At 37.9% G+C, this 24,224-nt stretch overlaps 1 protein-coding gene across 4 annotated transcripts in view; it reads left to right on the forward strand.

Moving 5' to 3' along the window:
• The window catches only part of LOC130905435 (mediator of RNA polymerase II transcription subunit 13-like), a 225,407-nt gene that overhangs the window by 156,585 nt on the left and 44,598 nt on the right, over positions 1–24,224 (forward strand). For all 4 annotated transcript variants that reach the window (XM_057818833.1, XM_057818834.1, XM_057818835.1 and 1 more), the window contains exon 4: positions 2,353–2,436. In XM_057818833.1, coding sequence (XP_057674816.1) covers positions 2,353–2,436 — 84 coding nt within the window. The remainder of the gene's footprint in view (positions 1–2,352; positions 2,437–24,224) is intronic.

Here is a 24,224-nt window from a genome sequence, read left to right on the forward strand (position 1 = left end):
AGTACCTCGACATACGACCGCTTCGACACACGATCTTTCTGACGTAAAATTTGACACGCCATTTGTTTCTACATCCGACGAAATGCTCGAAATACGACGATTCATAACAACGTTGCAATTTCATTGTTTTCCCGCAAGACTGACGCACGGCGAATTTTCTTGTGAGATAAATCAACATGACATGGGTTCCAAAAATGTTAAAGCGGGTGATGAGAAAAGAAAAACAGGTGAGGCTTACCATTGAAATGAAGATGGAATGATGGAAAAATATGAGCGTGGGGTGCACGTCCATGAACTGCTTGACAATACTCCGACGACCTCTGTTCGCCAGTCTTTGTACGTTAAGGTGACAGTTATTATTCTGGTACCATGGCCAAAGAGATCACCAGCTTCGTCAGGTTTTTAATCATTCAATTCAGACCTTGTGCAACAAAACACGCGTCGCCAACTGACAGCAACGACAAGACGTGAAAAGAAAAAGTCAACTGCACTCCCTCACTCTGCCCCGCCCCACTCTGCTCAGCCCCGCGGTGCGTTCAGGTACACTAAGCAAAATACTAGGGCTGTCAAAATTATCACGTTAACGGGCGGTAATTATTTTTTAAAAAATTAATCACGTTAAAATATTTCACGTATTTAACGCACATGCCCCGCTCAAACAGATTAAAATGACAGCACATTGTCATATCAGCTTGTTACTTGTGTTTTTTGGTGTTTTGTCGCCCTCTACTGGCGCTTGGGTATGACTGATTTTATGAGTTTCAGCACCATGAGCATTGTGTAATTATTGACATCAACAATGGCGAGCTTCTAGTTTATTTTTTGATTGAAAATTTCACAAATTATAGTAAAACGAAAACATTAAGAGGGGTTTTAATATAAGATTTCTATAACTTGTACTAAAATTTATCTTTTAAGAACTACAAGTCTTTCTATCCATTGATCACTTTAACAGAATGTTAATAATGTAAATGCCATCTTGTTGATTTATCGTCTTGATAAACAAATACAGTACTTATGTACAGTATGTTGAATGTATTTATCCGTCTTTTGTCTTATCTTTCCATTCCAACAATAATTTACAGAAAAATATTACATATTTTATAGATGGTTTGAATTGTGATTAATTATGATTAATTAATTTTTAAGCTGTGATTAACTGGATTAAAAATTTTAATCTTTTGACAGCCCTACAAAATATATAATGTATTTGTGTTGCTCTTGTATTTGCTTTATGCAATAGTAATGGATACCACTGGAGATAGTCCTTTAAGAACAATAGTGATGCCCGTCCTGAATTAATTAGACCAAAACTTTCTCTTCATCAACGCGTTGCTGTTTTATTTTCTTTCTCAGAAAGTAGGTCTTAGCTTTGTTTAGGTGGCCAAAATATGCCTGATCATAAAGACAACAAATTGCAAATCACCACCAGGGGATCTAAAACACGTAACATGCAAACAACCTGGCATTTTTAACAGATTTAGTGTAGGTTGTTCATTCGAAATAGTTGAGAACTTAATTATTTTTTGAGTCAATTTTTGAATTTTACAGACGAAAACACTTTTAGTCAATGTCGACTAAAACTAGACAAAATTAGTCTTGAGTTTTCGTCAACAAAAACTAGACTAAGACAAACACATTTTGAGATGACTAAAATATGACTAATAAGTATTATCGTCCAAAAGACTAAGACGGAAATTAAAAGGGCTGCCAAAAACAACCCTGCTGCCACGATACAAGCTGACTTACTCCACATACAATGTGAAAATGTCACACATTGTGAAACGATGTCACATTTGCCTCTCTTAGTTGTCTCACCAGATGAAAACTGGCATTCGTCTTGTTATGTTCTGGTCTCCCATGCCACGTATTTAGCTCGTCAACGTCACGTCATCATCATGAAGAAAATTGTTCGGCGACGGAATATTTTTTGTTTTCATTATTGTTGACGAAAACCATACTGGTGTTTACTTCATTTTATCTTGAAAATCAACGAGATATTTTAATTTGCTGCTAGATAGGACTTCCGCTGCGCTGATATGTTTTGCTTGCAGCGTCCGGCAAAAATAGAAGTCCCGTGGGAGGTTTGCATCTGGCACAAGCCTCATGTAGGACAGACGCACAGCTCACGTCCTATGGAACACACACATTGAATATAATAATTTCAAATTATATCGGGTGGTGTTTGTCAGCTGATCGTAACCGTTCTGCTTGTGGTGTAGTTGAGTTTTCACTCTCAGAGGAGATGAGTGTACTTCTATACTTCCAATGATGACTAATATGATGCTTATTATTGTTACTTTTACAAAGAAGTGAGAGTCTTTAACATTCTGTCTGTTGTCATTGCCACAGATGTCTCATGGACAAAGGCTTTGTGCGAGTCGGAAAGTGGTTCTTCAAGCCGCATCAATTGCAGGAAAAGTCTTTGGGCAGCAGGTGAGTGGAATCCTCTCAAGTGTGTGTTTTACACGCTCACGCTTAAATTGTAAAATGGTATCTAAGGAGCTTGTCACAACGACACCTTGGAGGAGGGCTCTCTCAAAAACATTTTCATTAATACACATATTAAATATTTTTCCACAGTTGTCTAAATTCATACTTGTTCGATGGGCAGGCATTCTTGGAACCCATTGCAGAACTCCATGACCCCCATTGTTTTTTTAACAGGGTCTCAAGTGAAGTGTGTGTGCTCTTGTGTGTGTGTGTCATATCAATTAGTTCTTATAAAAGAGACTAGAAGTTAACCATGTGTTTCAAAACAATTAGGGCTGGAGCGCAGCCTGTTGCTGCCATGCTCTGAGAATTGTGGGGTTCTTCCATCAGTAAGGCGGCAGTTGCAGTTGCCCACACGGGTGGCAACATAGTTATCCTATTATATTGGCTTTTTATTTGTAAATCTTCCGATGGCAGATGATAAAAATAAGGTCCATATACAGTGGTACCTCGACATACGATCGCTTCGACACACGATCTTTTCGGAATCCGACGTAAAATTTGACGCGCCATTTATTTCTACATCCGACGACATGCTCGAAATACGACGACATGACAGCAACGCAAACGAACTCACGGCGGATTTTCTTGTGTGAGAAATCAACACATGTTTCCAAAAAGTTGGTACAGTTGGTGAAACAAGGAAAAAAGTGATGCTTACCTTTGAAATGAAGATGCAAATTATAGAAAAATATGAGCGTGGGGTGCGCATCCGTGAGCTGGCTCAACAATACAGCTCCACGTTCCTCTTCCGACCACCGTTCGCCAGTCTTTATAAGTTAAGGTGACAATTATTATTGTGGTAACATCGCCAAAGAAATCGCCAGCTTCGTCACGTTTTTATAGTTTATTTAAGAACTTATTCAACACAAAACGCCCATTGCCCTCTGCAGTTGACTGTGCTCCCAAGAAAACGAAAGTATTATCTCTACCGCACTGACCTATCTCACTGTGACGTCAGCCCCGCGGTGCATTCAGGTACAGCAAAAAGTGTCCGCCACATTAGAATCCAATTTGTTACATTATTAACGGAATCATTTTTATTTTATTATTATTATTATTATTATTAATAATATTATTATCATTATTATATTATTCTGATTTTTATTCATAACTTATTTATTTTGCTATGTTTAATTGCTATTTATAATAATTGTACCAGCAGTATTTATTATGGATTTAGTGTAGGTTTTTGGGCTGTGGAACGAATTAATGGAATTTTAATGTATTCCTATGGGAAAATCCTGCTCGACATACGACCATTTCGACTTACAAACAAGGTCTTGGAACGAATTAACTTCGTATGTAGAGGTACCACTGTATATCGGCCTGATATATTGGTTGACCTTGGCACACAGCCAACCTAACGTAACGATAGACAAGAGAAGAGCGAAATCAAAATGATGAGGGACTAGGACACCATTTTTCATGAATTAATGCAATAATGAATGGGGAGTTCTATTACCTTTAGGTCTTTGTCATTACCAAGACAGTTTTGTTGGGAACAAATGGAGGCCATGGCCTATTGCTTTTCCAAGGATTAGGGTTAGTCCATGGAAGCATGCTTGGATGAGTTTAGTTGAAATGTTGATGAAAGTAGCGAAAAACCACATCTAAATGACTTTGCTTTACAACTGCCTGTACAAATCATTTAAGCTGTAAATATACCACAATCTTTTATTGTAGGAGTCATTTCACACTCAATTTACAAAAAGAAAAAAAAAAAAGCTCTATGTATCTATGTATAGACAATTTAAAGAATTAAATCCTACAATTTTTTTGGGACGTGGGAGGAACCCCAAGTACCCAGAGAAGCCCATACAGGTACGGGGATCATTGTTTGTTTCGGCAGCCCTTTTAATTTTCAGCTCAGTTTTAGTCTTTTGGACGAAAATACTATTAGTCTTAGTCACATTTTAGTCCTTTCAAAATGTGTTCGTCTTCGTCTAGTTAAAGTTCACGATTACTAAAAATGTTTTCGTCTGTAAAAAAGTTTTAGTCCAAAAATTAATTATTAGAAATTTTCTAACTATTTGGAATGAACATTGATAATAATACACACTCACCAGGAAAAGAGTACATTATTATCACTTAATTAAACCCACCTGGACACCACGAACCGTATGTGAAATAGATTTCCGCGAATTTATTTACTAAATGCCAATTGCTAACGCGAATGCTATGCTAGTGCTACGAGTTACATTTAGTGTGTGATGATCACTCAGCACAGACCTTTAAAGGCCAAAGCAACATTGCATATATTCTCTCTTGCCAAGATAAGAAAACAAATCGTACCGTGTGTTTCAAAACAAGCAAGCCTGAAGCGCAGCTTGAAACAAATTCTAACACCAGTGAGCACTGCTACCATGCAGGCTGACATACTCCACGCACAATATGAAAATATCACACATTGTGAACATATAATGTCACATTATTATCTCGTCGTCGTGTCTTCAGTCAAAAACTGGCATACATCTCGTTATGCTTTAGTCTACCAAAACACGTTTTTAGCTCGTCACGTCATCGTCACGAAAAAATTCTTCAACGACGAAACATTTTCCTTATCATCGTCGAAAACGAAAACAACATTGACGGGGATCACGTGCAAACAGCTCGGGATTAAACCCTTGATCTCACAACTGTGAGGTTTCATGCTAACCAGTAAACTAACTACATTTTCAATTTCCGCTTACGCTTTACTTTTTGACATTTGACATTTCAGAGAGATCACATGAATCACAAAGAGATGTGTTTGGAGTGAGAATAGTTGGAATAAAAACTGTATCATTTGTACAATTATCATTGTATCACAATTACTGCACACAAGAGGGCCCTTTATACAATATAACTGGGTGACTGCATCACTTGCATTACATTGGTAAATGAGTGTCTGTAATTAAGAGTATGTGTTACGTCCTTAATTTACTTATTCTTATAGTGGTTTGTTTGTTGTAATACTACAGTGGCGTAGGCTTACCATGATTTCTGTAGTGCTGCAACGATTAATCGATTAAACTCGAGAATTCGATTAGAAAAAAAGATTCGAATTAAATTTAGCTGCTTCGAGTGTTCGTTTGATTTAAGCGGCGTTGTAATGGTTTGTTTTGAAAGTTTTTGCATTTAGTTCTATTGATTTGGGTGGATACACTGCCCTCTAGTCTGCCTCATTTCACATGGCTGAATCCAGTTGCTCCCTGTTTAGACCAACATAAGCTTTTTTGTTTGAGCTAATGTTTTTTTTTTTAATGCATTTGTAATTTAGTTTATAGGTAAATTTAGCCGTTTTGGAAGAAAAAAAAAACCGTTAGCATTTTATAGCATTTTAGCTAGCGGACTTTTGCTATGCAAGTCAGCCAGTTGTTCTTTTGTTGTACATAGATCCTCATTTATTTATTTATTTTTATACCGTTTGAGACTCAGCTGAGGTACTTTAATTTTTTATGTTCTTTATCCGATTACTTAATTATTCAAACTAAATAGTCGATTAATCGACTACTAAAATAATCGACAGCTGCAGCCCTAGATGTATGTACAGTATTGTTTAAGCATTACTTAGCATGTGTCACTTACTTATGTATTAATGGTGGGTGGAGTGTACCTATAGGAGGGAGACATTCTCTTGATTTGGACATCGCTGTGTGGATATGTTGTCATGTGGCATACCCCCCCGTCCTTTCCTCACGCTGAGCCACAGTTGCCTCTTTGAATTATTGAGCATCCTGCAAAGAGGGAGAAGGTAATATCACTGCAGCCTTCAGTGTCCAAAACCAAATAGTGTTTTGTGGCTGACACTTCTTTTTATGCCAGTCTGCTTGCCTGCCTGCAGCTCTCATGCAAACCATCCAAACACAATGCATTGTACATCATTTCTCTTTTGCCATAATAGCAATGCACTAGCCAGAGGAATCGCCCCTGCAAATCATTGCCCCCCCCCAAGCCACAAGGGAGCATTGCTCAGTTGATGTCATGTGACCTCCTGCCTCAGCTGTAACCAGCTCCTTTGTCTCCTCTGCACCTCCGCGCCGTCCGTGCCTTTTATCCCCAACAGAGGGCGTCTATAACAGCGTGCGCCATCATCACCCCCCCCACCACCACCACTTCCCCTTCAGCCTTTGTCAAGCTACCCCGGTGTTTATCTCGCGCGTGTCCCTCGGGCCATAGTGGCATAAAAGAGTGGCACATCCAGCAGAGAATTCCAAAACCTCCTCTTTCTTTGTGTCGGAATGAGGAGGAAGCTCTCTGCGTTGGTAGCGAATTGCATCAGATGCTTAAAAGGGGGCGGAGGTGGTGTTCTGGGAGAGAGGAATGAGAGGGAAGGGGGGAATCGGTAGGGAGGGCTGGAGTGATGGTCATAAATTAATCATTACTATAGACGGCTGAATTGATGCATTACAGTCTGTCCTCTCATTAGTTTATTCAGATGCATGCCAACAACAATTCAATGTAAATCTAAACGAGCGCTCATTTGAATTCATGGCCATATACATTGCAGAGTAGCATATTTGTGTTTTACGGCAATAAATAAATAAATAAAAATCCTCCAGTGACTAACCATGTCAAAGAAAGTAGTTTTATCTCCTTAACAATACTTCATCAGAATAAAACGTGCACAGATGCCTTGCCGTCCTCGGGTGACATTGAGCTATTAGCCGTTGTCTTGGCAACAGACACTTGGTGCCCGGCCATATACCAAGGTCACAGAATATCAAAGTAGAATGAGGGAATTTTTTTGGTGATATTATGTTATACATAGATGGTATTAGTAGATTATTTTGTCACGTACAGCACAAAGAGTACAACTAAGTCAAGTGTGTGGTTTTGTTGATTTCATATACCGTATTTTTCGGACTCCGAGTCGCACCCGAGTATAAGTCGCACTAGCCATAAAATGCCCAACGAAGAGGAAAAAAACATATAAGTCGCATTTTGGGGGGAGATTTACTTGATAAAATCCAACACATAGAACAGATATGTCATCTTGAATGCCAATTTAAAATAAAAATACAATAGAGAACATAATGCTGAATAAGTGTACAGTATGATAATGTTACATGATGCATGAACAACGAAATGCGAACCTGGCCGGTATGTTAACGTAACATAGCTATTAAGAGTTATTCAGATAACTATAGAATAAAGAACATGCTAACAAGTTTACCAAACCATCAGTGTCACTCCAAAACACCAAAATAACATGTGAAATTATATAATAATGTGTTTATATTAAGGCTGTCAAAATTATCACGTTAACGAGCGGTAATTATTTTTTAAAATCAATCCCGTTAAAATATTTGACGCAATTAACGCACAAATGCCCCGCTCAATCAGATTAAAATGACAGTACAGTGAAAGGTGTACTTGTTGTGTTTTTCGGAGTTTTGCCGCCCTCTGCTGGCACTTGGGTGCGACTGATTTTATAGGCTTCAGCACCCATGAGCATTGTGTAAGTAATTATTGACATCAACAATGGCGGGCAACTAGTTTATTTTTTGATTGAAAATTTTACAAATTTTATTAAAACGAAAACATGAAGAGGGGTTTTAATATAAAATTTCTATAACTTGTACTAAAATTTATCTTTTAAGAACGACAAGTCTTTCTATCCATGGATCGCTTTAACAGATTGTTAATAATGGTAATGCCATCTTGTTGATTTATTGTTATAATAAAGAAATACAGTACTTATGTACCGTATGTTGAATGTATATATCCATCTTGTGTCTTATCTTTCCATTCCAACAATAATTTACAGAAAAATATGGCATATTTTATAGATGGTTTGAATTGCGATTAATTGCGATTAATTACGATTAATTAATTTTTAAGCTGTAATTAACTCGATTAAAAATTTTAATCGTGTGACACCCCTAGTTTATATATATGCTGTATATGTACTATATACAGAGGTGCACATAATTTTTTTGCCCAGGTTATCAGAGGAGGACCTGGAGATGTGACTTGGTCCTCATTGAGCTTGAGAGCCAACCCGCCTGATGCGATAAATTTAATTATTAATTAATTAACTTTAATTAATTATATTAACAATTAATGCTTGATTAACATCAACTGGCACAACAAAATTGCCATTACTTTGAAGTGAAATGTAAAGAAATAAAAAGCACCAATTCAAAATAAAGGGCATTATGCGGCTCCCACATTAACTCCAAGCCTTTTTAAAAGTGGGATGTCCTCCTCATAAGACCTCATTGAATGTGCATGTTTAGCTTTGTAAAATGCGAGCAAAAACACGTTTGTCAGTGCATGTCGCTTTTCATTACCTTTATTCCGCCCTATTCCGCCACTTGTCCACAGGGCGAGTGGGGTCCTGTTTGACATCGATAGTTTGCTTAATTGCCACATGCTCTCTGTTTTTTTCGTGCTTTTCAAAGTTTGGATGGCTGAAATTCTTTGAACCTACATAAAATGCGCTGCTCTTATCGGTGACATTGGGATTCTCACGGCATATTTTGTACCGCATTTCCGTGCGAGCATCATTTGCTTCTAGCCACGGTACCTCCTGTAGCCACATTTCAGCAAAAGTCCTTTTTTTCGGACTATATATATATATATATATATATATATATATATATATATGTACATTGTTTGAATTGAAGGTATGAATTAAATATATAATGAAATAAATTAAAATGTTCAAAATATGGATTCGTAATTTTAAAAAAGTGCTTCAAAGCTTGTTCCGTGTCCAAAACATAAGACGAAAAGGAGAACCTATTTGAAAAAAACAAATTCAATATATTTCTGAAATATTTGGCTGATAAAGATGAGTCTGTTACTAATCATTGTGTATTTTTATTTAAATCTATTTTATATTATCCACATTGGCCAGTTACTGACATCAATACATCCACTTTGCTCCGTGCCAATTTCTTGTTAGCATTGCTGTACTATGTTTAGATATGGTCAATGTTGTATTATTTTCACAAATTTTTATTTATTTACAATCCAAATGAGGTTTGTTACTTTTTAAAAAGTATTTTTAAAAACCATAAAATTAGCTTGAGAGTAAATTCATTACGTCATCGATGACGTAAATGAGGCGACGGGCACAGTGAATGAAGCCAATTGTATTGTTTGTATTTTTTGTTGATTTTTTTGTTGCACGCAGCGCTAAGCTAATTAACGATAATGCTAATCAGTGTCTTAAGTGTGTTTTGGAGAAGCAGAATAGCACTTGAGTTATTGTTAGATAGTAAAATTGTCTCATTTCTTTTTTTATAAAGAAACAACACACATGAACCCATTCATATACTGTTAACAGCTTTCAACACAAACTCCCATTCAAACTTTAAATTGTCATACAAGAAGGTGTGCTTTGAAATTGCATTTGCACTGTATTTATGAACAACTATTTGATAAAGAAAACAGATTCATTACAGTCTGTCGATTCCTTATTCGATTTTGTTGTTGAGTTTGTTTACATAAAATGAGTCATTGAAACAATTTTAACCCGCGCTTTGCCCACAAGAAAAAAAAAGCCAATCAGCAGCACTTTTTTTATTTGAATGAACAGGACTTTTGTCTGATTTATGTTCTGAGAAATTATTTGAATGTTTTATATTCAGAACCTTTATTGAAAACTTACCAAGCTTTATGTACTTAAAACAGTTGTAGACAACAATTAAGTCAGGAAGTTGTAATAAAATATTATTTTTGTTACTTACAACATGCCTAAAACAACTTCAATTTAAATTGTAAAGTTACATTTATCCGCTTAATCGGTTAATTGTTTAATTAATCGTCCGATTAATTGGTTAGTAAAAATAATCAGTAGTTGCAGCCCTAATTGTTTCATTTTAATTTCTTTAATTACATCACTCGTGGCTCTTTAATCTTTGAAATAGAGGAGCAAAAGTCGTTAGCTTTCAAGCGAACTTAAGCCTGTTTCCAAGGTGGAAACTTCTTTTGTCTCAAAACAGTCAATATCAGTTTATCAGCTTAATAAATGAGTGATTTTTTTGTGGTTGACATGAGCCATTGAACATAAATATTGGGATGGATTGCATTTATGTTTGTGTGCAACTCTATATGAGTGAGAAGCTTGTCATAAACTTTAATCGTGCTGTTTTAGCTAACTGTTTTTGATTTCCTTAGAAGTAATGGTTTTGGAGATGTGAGGATTCCCACCTGACAGTGATATACTAAAACATTAGAACAATCAAATGGTAAACAGTGAGCAATTAATTGTTTGGACTACGGCTATAAATGTGGTTTCTCATGTAAATGTGCATCCATCCATCAGGAGAGTCGTACCCACCGTGAGAGAATTTGTAATTAAAGTTGTGTTTGAGAGCCCATCGTTTGCGTGGCAGCCAATTTATTTGGAAGCCTTCTCGTTAAATACACTGTTTTATTGACGTGCTACAAAAGAGTTGTACTACATGTGTACCAGGTCTCCCCGGAGAGGTAGAACACAAGCAACACCATATTCCACAGATGTCTGGTGTCATTCTTAGATTAGCAGGTAAAACAAGGCAGGATGCTGAAAACTGAGGATCAATGGAGGCGATGGCAACACATTAGACTAACAACTGATTATTTTACTTTAATTATCAATAAGGATAGATTTTTTTTCAAAGGTGCTCTGTTGTTTTTAACCGCAGCAACAACTCAGTCTTGGCAGATTGCGTTGCCTGGCATTTTAACACTATTACTACGATTTTATCCATTTGAAAAAAAACACACACACAAAGCTGTCTTGTGATCCGAGTAACCAGTGAGGTTTTTCCCCCGTTACTTAGTCAATATTTTATAATTTGAGATACGAGTGTTGTACGATGGTAATTGATCTTAATTCACACTTCACAATATGCAGTTGTGCAACCATATGCAACGAAAAAATATTAGTTTTTAAAATTAAAAAGCGTTTTTTTTCTCCCTTATTTTGTCTTACACATTACACAAAGCTGATGCTCTTGAACTATGATAAAAATAGTACAACATACTATTTATATTATAGTCCGTCCTCTTTAATCTGACATTGCTACATGCTAATGTGATGTGTATGTCAAACATGTGGGAACCTCGCTGGAGCCCCCCACCCCCCTGCTGTTTGACACATAAACCGCTCAGTTTTTCCTCATTGGTTTCAGCTAGTGATGTTCCAATGTACATGTCACTTTCACTGTACTCACATCTTGACATGAGCTTATTTGCATATTTATAGCATAGTTAGGACGTTTCTTCATGTGTACAGGCAATTAATCACACCTAGATGCGCACTGCCCACCGTATTAGGTAAAGTTCCTAATGATATCAATACTAGAATGCCAACAAGATACCCTATATAAATGCATAGATTGAAAAAAATATAAATAGGAGTATGAAGTTGGACATTTTTTTAAGAAAAAAAAGTTTGAAATTGTTTGTTTTCCATTAAAGTCATAATGTCACAGTAATCATGTTGGATATTAGTTGGTCAGTTAGTTTGTTTTTCATTAAACAAAGTTGGTTTTAAAACCCCCAAAGCCCTACATTTCCACAAATTAAATTCTATACATTTTAGAAAAAAGTCAAAGTCAAAGTCAGCTTTATTGTCAAGTATGCACATATGTAGAACATACAGCACAGATGAAATTGCTCTCCCCTCCCCCCACGTGCAAACATGCAGTATCAAAACACAGAGTATAAAAAAATCAAATAATAATTGATAAAGATAATAGTAGATAATAGTAGATAAAAGTAAAATAGCAACTGGAATATGTACAAACAAAAATGAATATAATATAAAATGTAATATGGTTCAAAAGATATGCACAAAAGTGACTTGAAGTGAGGTAGTGCATTTTTAAGAGAGAAACAAATAAATAAATAGCAGCTGAGTATAATAGTCCTGAGTGAATATTAAAGTGGAATAGTGCATTGGACGGCAGGGGATGATGGAAGGGTGGGGTTGCCTTATTTGGACTTTTTTTTTTTTTTTTTTAGAATGTAAACAAAATACATATATATTTAATCATATGGCTACATATATTTTTTTAAGTTATAGTATCCCACATATTATACTGTACTTTTAAAATTAAAATGTTTTTTTTTTTATATCATTCACTCTATCAGCAGATTATAAAATTTACAATATAAATATGCTGCTAATGCAGACACATTCATCAGAATAGCCACGCATTCTAGAAACAACATACAGTATGTCAATAATAGGGGTGTTAAAAAAAAAAAGATTCTGAGGTATTTCTTGTTCACGAGTGACGGTAGGAGGGAGCGGGAGATCGACAGGCGAATCGGTGCGGCGTCTGCAGTAATGCGGACGCTGCACCGGTCCGTAGTGGTGAAGAAGGAGCTGAGCCGAAAGGCAAAGCTCTCGATTTACCAGTCGATCTACATTCCTACCCTCACCTATGGTCACGAGCTTTGGGTCGTGACCGAAAGAACAAGATCCCGGATACAAGCGGCCGAAATGAGTTTCCTCCGCAGGGTGTCCGGGCTCTCCCTTAGAGATAGGGTGAGAAGCTCGGTCATCCGGGAGGGACTCGGCGTCGAGCCGCTACTCCTCCGCGTAGAGAGGAGCCAGCTGAGGTGGCTCGGGCATCTGGTTCGGATGCCTCCCGGACGCCTCCCTGGAGAGGTGTTCCGGGCATGTCCCACCGGCGGGAGGCCCCGGGGACGACCCAGGACACGCTGGAGAGACTATGTCTCTCGGCTGGCCTGGGAACGCCTTGGGATCCCGCCGGAGGAGCTGGTTGAAGTGGCTGGGGAGAGGGAAGTCTGGGCTTCCCTGTTAAAGCTGCTGCCCCCGCGACCCGACCCCGGAACAAGCGGAAGATAATGGATGGATGGATGGTATTTCTTGACATTACGTCACGCAGTTCTCGTATCTGTCAGGAAATGCATGGGCAGGCAGGTTGTGTGGACCCAAATGCAGGGAATCAATAATGGAAGGCAGGTGGCAGAGAACTCAAAAAAGGTTTTAATTATAACTAACAAAAAGCACAAAGTACAACCAAAAGGACTGGGGGTCAAAAGGCAAGGTTCAAACAAAACTTACTTTACCGGAGGGTTTAGAACACGAGGGCTTGGAAACGATCTTGACTTTGACACAGACATAGACATAGACAATGACGCAACAAGGACTGAAAAGAAACTGGGAGCTTATATACACACACACATAGACAAGGGGTAACAGCACAATGAGGAACAGGTGAGCACAGGAGGATGCGGATTGGAGGATACACTAGGAGGCGCAGCAGGTGAAATCAATGGGCAATTCCAGGGACAAGTCACACTAGGCGAAAACCAACACAAAACCTAACAGTATCGATTCAAAATCCATCTGCATCGATCCTTACACGTGTGTTTTTGGTGGAAATGAACAATTCTGTGACTGCACTTCTACTCCCGTCCACTAGTTGGCAGCGCGCAGCAGCAGCATTGCTTTACAGTCTGCTGAAGTAACAATACCCTTAGACTAATCCAAGTAGAGGTTTGTGTACATCGCCCTCTAGTGGTTGACCGCTATTACTGTGGTGTTTACACACCTATAGCAGCCCAGCGTCAGTCAATGTAAACAGTAACGTGTGTGCTGTGCTGTGGGCGGCACACCTCAGCAATGGCGGATGGGGTACTTCCGGTCGTTTTTCTTGGATTAGTCATCTGAAATTTGGGCTCATTTAGGCTTTTACTGCAAAAACAGAGGCATGGAGTATTTAGAATCCAGCATTTAAGCAGATTTGCACTGAAGCAAGTTTGCACTAAAAAAAGAGAAACTGTCATGATGAAAGCCATATGTTGTTCAGACATAAATCAAAACCAGTTTTACTTGAGTGCTGGATGAGGTTTCAGGAATAAATTGATGTAAATGTACTTATATGTCCATTTTGATTTGTTTTTTCTAAAGTGATATACAAATATCGCAAAAATCGTCTTCAAGTGTAGTATCGGGATTAATCGGGATTGAATCGAATCGTGACCTGTGAATCATCAATCCACAGTCAGTGAGAAATATATGTATTATTTGTACAAACTGTTTCTAAAGTTTTGATTGTGATGTAGTTTAAACAACCAAAATAAAAAACAAATTGTTCAATTAAAATTATCATGAATAAAACCATAGTTAAGTTTTGATGTTTATTCTTCTTGACATCACTTGAATCCTTTTCGTATCAAGTTGCTGTCAGTTGCTAAAGGTCCGATTTCATCGATATGTGCGAGGCAATTGCAGAAAATTGTATGTCGCTGAATTATTCACTGCCAGCACCTTCTCTCAGGCTGGCTTTGCTCTCACTCTATATTTCAAACTGTATTTTTTTTGCCTGCCTCGCAGCTTTGTGCTTCATCTTGTGCATTTGCTTAATTTTTCAACCACCATTCTTCTCTTTCATTTTTAAAACATGAAATGTAGGCCTTCTTCTTTTTTCTCCTTTCCTTTTTAATCAGCAAAATCCTCCTCTTCATTCTCAAGCCATAAGGATCACTCTTCATTAATGTGTGCCATACGCACATCATGTTTACTACTTTTTCCACACACACACACACAAACACACATACTCACCGAATCCCAGAGGATGCAAGAAGTGCTGTGTGTCCATATACTTACAGCCGCTTACAATGCAGGAAAATGCCCTTTGCTAAAGGACAAGAAACATCAGTCTCAGCCTGTGGCTCACATGTAATGCTGGAAGACATGGCTGAAAATTCATTTTACGGTACAGTACATAATATCTCTTCACAGTAAGGGTTTGGATTATGATACAAGCGTAACTGTCAAAATTATGATGAAAGCGTTTTCGAATGTGCTATTCTGTAAACTGTTGTCTCATATCAAACACACATTTTTAAAATAATATGAATCATCAATGTTTGGAAAGTTCATTTTCTACAGGAATGAGTCGAAATTGCAGTTCAAAATTTTTTAAAAATTGTTCAGTTCATAGCTCGTAATTCAAAATTTTGAACTAAAGTGCTGTTCTTTCTTCTCCAATAATTGCTGCAAGCTATTATTGACAGAGTCCATATAGAACCACAGACAGCAATTATTTTATCCACTTTAACACTGAAACTGTGTCAGATTCATCTTCACTTTCAAATCTACATAGGTACTGACTTGTTCGTAAAACTCTCTTAAATGTCTGCACTAGGCCGATGTACCCCAACAGAAATTGCAACTTTGCGGTTCTGCGCATGCGCGAATGCAGTGATTCCAAAGTCAACACCAAATACTTTCTATAAAGAATAGAAAATGTACTTACGTTTGGTCATGGAATGGAAACAAACAAAGGAAAGTTCTCCTGACACACATCGTACCATGTGGCTGTGCTCAAATTTACTGCTCACCCTTCCCTCATCATTAACGTCTTCCCCGTGCTGCTGAGCATTTATTTACACCGTATTCATGTTGCACATGTCACTTGTTTATTTCGCACCTTTGGATAATATTGAGACCCCAACCAAATGTAAAAGAATGCTTTTTCACTGCCATAAAAGCTTCGGGAGAAAAATCTGACAGGATTATGGGTTATGAGAGCTGTTGTCTCTTTAGTCAATAGTATTAGCTAAAACAACACAGTTATGAAAGCGGACAGGGGTCTCCAGGTTGGATAGTTTTCAGCTATTAAGGTTTGTTTTTTTATAGTGTGTTTTTAGCCAATGGCTTTATCTGCAGTTTTGACAGAAAAGCTCCAATTCTGAACTCATGAACAATATTATGAACGCCGCTCACAACCGCTGGAATAAGCGCTTTCACATTAACGTTCATGAGACAGAAATATGATGCGTTAAATTCACATTCGCCCAAAATATGAACGTGTTCATTAACGATCGTTCATTGGTCGTGTTAATGTACAACACTGCGAATTGTCACATTTTTTTTTTTTTTTTTTAATCTTGTAATAAAGCAAAATTTGAGATCAGTGTGCTTACCATCTTCACTCCTAGATGACGATAGTACACATTCTATCATATCTCATAATATAGTAATGCATGGTAATCTGTCTTCCTGTCTGTCTTTCTATCTGTTCAACTGACTTAATACGAAGACTATAAAATCATCAAACTTGCTAAGAGGGTAAAGTCACAGAAACATTTTACAGTGCATCAATTTACAACCTGGTCTGAGGGTACGGTTAGTGATGATGCATATTTCTGGCTGAATAATGCATGGGTCTTGTCATTTACTGTATATAATGTTTCCTAATCACCAATGCTTCCCTTTTTGTAAAATTGGCAAAGGTGGTCATTTCAAACAAAATGCAATAATAATCAGAAAGACCTTTCGATAATATTAGGTCCAGTATGTGTCCTGTCATATATTGGAATTGTGACATGTAAACCTGGGCCAACTGTATTCTAAAAACAACTAACAAACAAAAAAACAAGCTTCTGATGTGAATTGGAATGAGTTTATCACGAGTAGACGTCCAATCCATTTGAACTAGGAGGGTGGCAGTGAATGAACATTCATTCATTCATTCGCTGCCATCCCTCCTAATTCAAACGGATTGAACGTCGATGGCCGTCAGTGGCAGCCAATGCCAGGCAATGAGGTAATTTTGGGCCATTTAACCCTTAGATGCACAAGTTACTGAACCCTACACTCTTCCATAAGTGGGTCAAAAATGACCCATATTAGAACCAATGTGTTTTTATGCCATTTTGGTGAAGAATAATCACTTGTATATTAATTTGTATGATATTTAGGGCCACACAAGAATGATTTCATGCTTGAAATATCTTTATGACTCATTTAACATTTTTTGGGGAAAAAAAAAAAAAAAAAAACAGCAATAGACTTCATCCTTCCTTGTGTTTTATCATCAATGATGAAGAGATCCCATGCATCTTTTTGGTGAGACAGCGGTGCTAAGCCCTGGTGGAGGCACTAACCGATTTCTGAGGATATTGTGGCTCTGTGTTCTGCCCTGGGTGGGAGGAAATTCTCTCTAGTAAGAGCCCTACCAAACCATTCTGTTGGCCATGGTTTGGATACTTTCTTCTTCAGAGGACACATAAGTGGAATCTTATGAGTCAGATTGATTCTGTTCAGTTGGATTTCCAGGTGGACAACTGCCACTGCCACCTGGACATTAGTCTGGGTCCTCATCATCAGAAATTTCGGACACTTGAGTCCAACCCTGTCACTACCTCTCCATCATCCAACATCTGTAGGACCATTTCAGCTGTAAATCTAGCACAAATCCAATTTTTTCGTGTTTTTCCGACTCAACTGAACGGGAAAAGTCGCATAAAAGTGGGCCATTTTCAAATTCGATCCAGGTCACTTTCGTATGTGGTTACAATCCCATCCAGGCCACATTTTTCCAGAATGTGGCTGCGGTACCAACTGTCAAGTCCCCCAAATTGGAATTCATGCAGTAATTAACATCAGCAAAGAGCAAGAGAGACAGGGTGCTACAGTAGCGGTGCAGCTGTGCATTAGCGTTAGCGCCTAGCTTGAACGCGGCTTTTGGGGAAGGAGCGGGCTTGACAGCAGTCATAAAAAAATAGAATGGGTTGAGAATAAGCCTGACAATGCTCGGTTTTCTCTCTTCTCCAATGCTCCTGTGCATGCAGGCCAGTTTGCTCAGCGCATCTCGGACTGTGAATTAGAGCTCGTGTGATACTTGAACAGGCTCAATGGACAAAGGCAGTCTGAACGGGTACGTCAAAAAAACAGATATGACAAAAAATCAGAATTGTGCATTAGGACCTGCGGTATGAACCTAGCCTTAGTTAGCTAGCTAGTTATGAAGTAGGTTAATTTGTTGATACATAATAATAAAGAGTCATGAAAGACACACACACAAAATACTATATGGACATAATACTTACAGTACACGTATCAGCTCTCGCTGTGTAAAATAATCTTCTTAAGGGATGTCACCTTTTACATACCTAGTCTATGTGGTCCATGGTAAATTTATTCCTGACAGCCAAAGTTGATAAGAATGAAAGATTCCCATTGGACTCCATAGAAAATGCATGTGGGTCTTTTTTGACCCACTTGTGGAAGCTTAGGGTAGTAATACAAAAATGACAATTTCTTCAAATGTATAAAAAGTTCATCAAAAATTTAAATGGCATTATATCAAAAACATATTTTTTGAGGAATACCTGGAATATGAATTGATTACAATTTTTCATACCGAAGATATTTCAAGAAAACAACCTCACCGGGTCATTTTTGACCCACTTATGCATCTAAGGGTTAAGGTCATTTACCTGTTGATTTTCAGTTACTTCCTGTTGATTTTGGGGTATTTTATGGGTCACTTCCTGTTTATTTTGTGTTATAAAACAGGAAGTTACCTGGGAATCACTCAAATGAATAGACAGTGACCCAAACTCAACAGGAAATGACCTGGAAATGCCCTAAAATGAAAAGCAAGTGACCCGTAAATGCCCTGAAAATCTGACAGAATGACTGTGAATGCTCTGGTTTCGAATGAACGAACGTTCCCAGTCTAAATGGATTGGGTGTTGAGTACTGTCAAGGCAGCCTTAGAGTTAACTGAGACACTATTATGGTGGAAGATTTTGGTAGCAACTTGTTGGTTCCTTTTTTTTTTTTTTAATATTGACACCTTTTTAAAACAATGTCTCGATTATTGCAGGAGCATATTGATAACCTTTTGGGATACAATGTATCACGATATATCACCATTTCGATATTTTGTCACACCCCTACCGGCAATTGTTTGGCAAACCCATTGAAAAACCTTCCATCGTATTTGAGTGATCTGTAGATTGTCACTTGGACAGCTTGACATTGTCATTTTAGCTGAATGGCAACATATTCAAAGGGGTCAAATTAGCCTCACGGCAGGTTCATGCATTGGAAGCAGTCCTTGAACCAAACTCTCTTTCGTTAAATTGTGATCTTGCTACACTAAAGAAACTGAAGTTTGTGGGGGTTGAATCAATCAGAAATACTGCATTATTATGTTGACCTAACCAAGTTATTTACAGTATTTAATAGAGACAGTGCACATTGATGAACATCTTGCACATTGATGAACATCTAAAAGATGCAAATATGCCAGATTGTAGCAAAAAACTGCTTATTTACATTAACAGTCCCTAGGCAGGTAACACAAAGACACAAATAGACAAAAAGGAACAAAAACTACAATAAAACAGTACAGTACAATAGGTTACTAAGAACTTAAAAGTCAGTGATTGCAGGACTGGTTTACTTTCAACTACTGCTTGAGATGAGTTTTGAAGGTTCGTATCACGGGACGATGGGACACTCCCTGATGGCGAGTGGTAAACTGTTCCAGATTTTACTGGCCTTTACAGAGAGAGAATTGTGATCGAATGCTGATTTTCTGATTGGGACTTCACAGTCCCCTCTAGAGGAGGCCCTGGTCCTCAGCAGTGTTGTTAATAATGGCGTTAGAGTATAACGACGTTACTAACAATTATTTTAATCAGTAGTGAGTAATCTAATTAATTACTTTTCTCATCTTTGCAACGCTGTTACCGTTGCTGAGGATGTAAAGGCGTGCGTTACTATGCGTTAACTACGTTGGTTGAATGACGAGAGAAAAGAGACATGGACTAACAGAGAGAGCAGAGAGGGAGTGGAGAGAGGAGAAGGGAGTTGTGACGCCGTTACAAGCGCGATGCTAGGCGGCTCCAATAATGGTTGACTGTTGCCGATAGCCTAAAAACTACGCCCACATGACGCTATGGTAAATATCACAAGTACTGTATATAGAACTATATGCGAAATGACAGACTCGGCGGCGTTAGTAAACAGCCGCCATCTTAAAGCAGTAGACTTCTCAGGAAGGCTCTGTTGTAAAGAAACTTCTTAGCGAACCTAAGTAACTTTTTATCTAAAATACTCCTAAATCGGCAAAATCTTGACTTGAATCTATCTTAAAATGATGAAAGAGTTTTAAAACTTTCACATGTCGAAAGTAGACAGAAGAGAAGTAATGCAATAACGGGAGCAATTTTAACAACTTTAACAGTTGATTCACAACGATAAATGACTTCCAAATATAGCAAAGGTTACTATCTAGTTATCGCAATATCCGCAATACCCCTGTGTCTACTTTGCCAGGTAACTAATTACGCTTACATTCAGGTAACTCAATTACTTTTTTGGGAGTAGTAATTTGTAACTGTTATTAATTACTTTTTTAAAGTAAGATGAACAACACTGGTCCTCAGACCACTGTGAGCCCTTTTTTTTTTTTTTTTTTTTTTTTTTTTTAAAGTCCGACATGGGAGGTGGGGCGTTTTAAAAAATAAATAAATTCTCAAGGCTCAATAAATAGTATTTTTTCAAAAATGTTACAAACATGGACTTACATTGGTTTTCTGCCAAAAACCTTTCACGATTTCTTGTAGTCATTCTATGTTAATGCATGTACTCCATTTACACCTGCCAGTTGCCAACAAGTATGCAATACTCAATATGTGATAAAATCATTCAGTGTAGAAACTTTCTAGCAGCACCAAGTGTAATATATTATTTGTTTAAAATTGTTCAGGTTGAATTTCTTGTATTACGTATTCTTTTAATATGGCTTTTAAAAGACAGTGTGGAATTGAGTATCACTCCAAGGTAATTGAATTCAGAGACAATTTGTAGTTCCTGGCCTCCGGAAAATACACCTGAATGTTTGATGTCCAAAGGTTTCTATGTAAACATCATACAAACGGTTTTAGTTGTGTTTAGTAGAAGGCAAAATTTGTTAAGCCAATCATTAATAGATGACGGTATCATCAGATTGCGTACATTAAGGACATCATGTGAAATCTGTGTTTGCAAATGAAATCATTCATGAGTAAACATTTGCCAACTATGGATCTTACATTTAAAAGAGCTAAGTGTAAATCCCAAACAGGAGTCACTTGTGAGTTTTCAGGATGAAAAGAGATAGGCGAGGTAGGTGACTGAAATCCATGCGATCCTGGCTTTTGCTAGGATAGAACAGACTTGATTGTAATATCAAAGCATGGACCCAGCATACATAAGTCAGATTCACATATAGTTTTAATGAAGGTGAGAAGGGAGCCTGTTTTGTGTGTTTTTTGTTTTACCCGAGGTGAGTACTGGAGTGATTTACATGGCAGCTATCTTGCTCTTAAGCTCCTGAGTCTGGTTCAGAAGGCTCTTCATCCTGTGTATAAGATTCAAACTTAACTTTTTTGGGGGAAATGGCCTCCCAGACTTTCCTTGTAGTCTTTCCGCCACTTTTGGGGGGTAAATGGCCCTGCAGACTCGCCTTGCTGTCTCTCACAGCCAGCCCACATCATGGTGTCCTCACCAGAGCACCGCCTTATCCATTGTTTTGGGACAACTTGCCTCTTGTCCCTGAGATGTGATGAGCCAACTGTCTGTGATGCAAAAGCTAAAACATGCTGCTGCTTGTCAGCTGCACTCCTGTTTTTAAGTGAAATCCATCAGTCTTAAAGAGGTGCCTGCATCCTTAAAAAATATTTATAATGTGAATGAAGTTCATTGATTGAGCAGCACATGCATCTTTAGGCCATTTGTCGCTCATCACCCGGCCGAACTCTTCAACTCTGCTAAAAACAGCTCAATATTTAGAGTTCAGGGCTCCTAAGTGTGTATGAGTTAGGTTGAGAGCGCAGTCTGGGGTAGGTGCGCTATCAAGACTAATGAAGGGGAGCTTTTGAGCCAAAAAATAGCAAAGTGAATAAATAGCAAATTACAACTATGCAAGTAAACACTCTTTAAAATAAACAGGGAGGAAAGTGATTCTCACAAGATTTAGACATCGTTTAAATTTTCAGCTTGTAGTTTGAGTAAAATCTGAATCACACTGCTGAGATAGGCTTCAGCACTCTCACGACATTGATGAGGAAAAGCAGTATGGAAGATGATTGACTGAGTGAATGAATGTAACAATCTACAAAATATGAGTAAATCAGACTGAGATTTCAGTACTGTACGTGATGACATCTTTGTTTGGCAGCTTGCCAGGAGATTGTAAAATGTCCTGGTTCAATACAGATTAGGAAACGCTCCTGCTGCATGCTTTTCTTTCTTTTTTTTTTTTTCATTCATTATCCATACCACTTACTCTCTTTGCCCTAGAAATTCACAAACATTTCGGCTCTCCCTTTTCTTTGAGTTCAGCAGCACCATCTAGAGGCCATTTTGGGGCAGGATTTAAAGATACATTCTTCAGTTTAGCCTTTCAAAGGCAGAGCTGCTTTTTTTTAGATTTTATATATGCAGTGTTGTTAATCTTACTGGAAAAAAAGTAATTAATTATAGTTACAAATTACTTCTCCCAAAAAGGAATTGCGTTAGTAACTCAATTACCTGAATGTAAGAGTAATTAGTTACTTGGCAAAGTAATTGGTGATAATTACTTTTTTTTTTTTTTTCCTCAAAAAAAAAAAAAAAAAAAAAAACATTGGCCACACGATGTGAAGTTTTTTGTGAAGGTTTTTGGTTCAATTGGCCCGAGCCCAATTCTTTACCTTAATTTACCCTTTACCCTGAATCAACTGTTAAAAGTTGTTAAAATTGCTCCCATTATTGCATCAGTTCCCTTCTCTCTACTTTCGACATATGAAAGTTTTAAAACTGTTTCATCATTTAAAGATAGATTCAAGTCAAGATTTTGCCGATTTAGAAGTATTTTAGATAAAAAGTTACTTAGGTTCGCTAGGAAGGTTCTCTACAACAGAGCCGTCCTAAAAAGTCTACTGCTTTAAGATGGCGGCTGTCGACTAACTCATTTAGTGCCATGTCTGTCATTTTGCATCTAGTTATATCTATGTACAGTACATGTGATATCTACCATGTCTACCATATCTACCATAACATGCGGGCGTAGTTTGTAGGCTATCGGCTACAACATGTATTATTGGAGCTACCTAGCATCGCGTTTGCTCGGCCTCACAACTTTCTTGCCTCCTCCCTACTCCTGCTTTGCTCTGTCGTCTCGGTGAGTCCGTCTCCCTCAGACTTTTCGACCAATATAGTAACGCATGCCTTTCCGTCCTCAGTAACGGTAACGGCGTTGCCAAGATGAGAAAAGTAATTAATTAGATTACCCACTACTGAAAAAAATAACGCCGTTAGTAATGCCGTTATATTGTAACGCCGTTATTAACAACACTGTATATATATATATATATATATATATATATATGGCGAAAAACACTCAGCTTTAAATCTCAATTTTCTGGGGGAAGAAAAATTTGAACCGGAGGGCAATTCTTTTTTTTTTAAATAATTTTTGAAACAGCAAAACCCTATCTGGAGGTAAGAGCACGCGAGAGCAGTATTACAGACACCATGACTTTAACGAGATATTATCATGTACTTACCTTGTTTCGATCCAAAAACTCCATGTACCATGTATCACTGAGTGTCAAGACATAGCTGTGAATGGCCACAGCTGGATTTATGAGGGGTTTTTATGGGTGAAACTAAGCCTGTCGCAATATGCAATAATTCCATTTATCGCACGGTAAGTAAAAATAAGGAGATAATTTTTCCGCTGCGATTTATCGCCTCTCGTGCACCTGCGTGCGCGCGTGCGCCTGACGTGCTGTTAAAAGTTCGGCTTCCTTGTTACCAACTACGCAAAATGCATTTTAGTTCTGTTTTTAGTGTAGTGCAGTTTAAGTTTAGTGCAGGTGGAGAAAAGGTGACGCTTACCGTTGAAATGAAGACATTAATGATAGCAAAATATAAGTGTGCATCCATGAACTGGGTCGTAGAATGGCAATCTCGGGCGGCGGTCCCCCTCCGTTCGCCAGTCTTT

This window comes from Corythoichthys intestinalis, chromosome 17 (assembly GCF_030265065.1).
Source record: "Corythoichthys intestinalis isolate RoL2023-P3 chromosome 17, ASM3026506v1, whole genome shotgun sequence".
NCBI lineage: Eukaryota > Metazoa > Chordata > Actinopteri > Syngnathiformes > Syngnathidae > Corythoichthys > Corythoichthys intestinalis.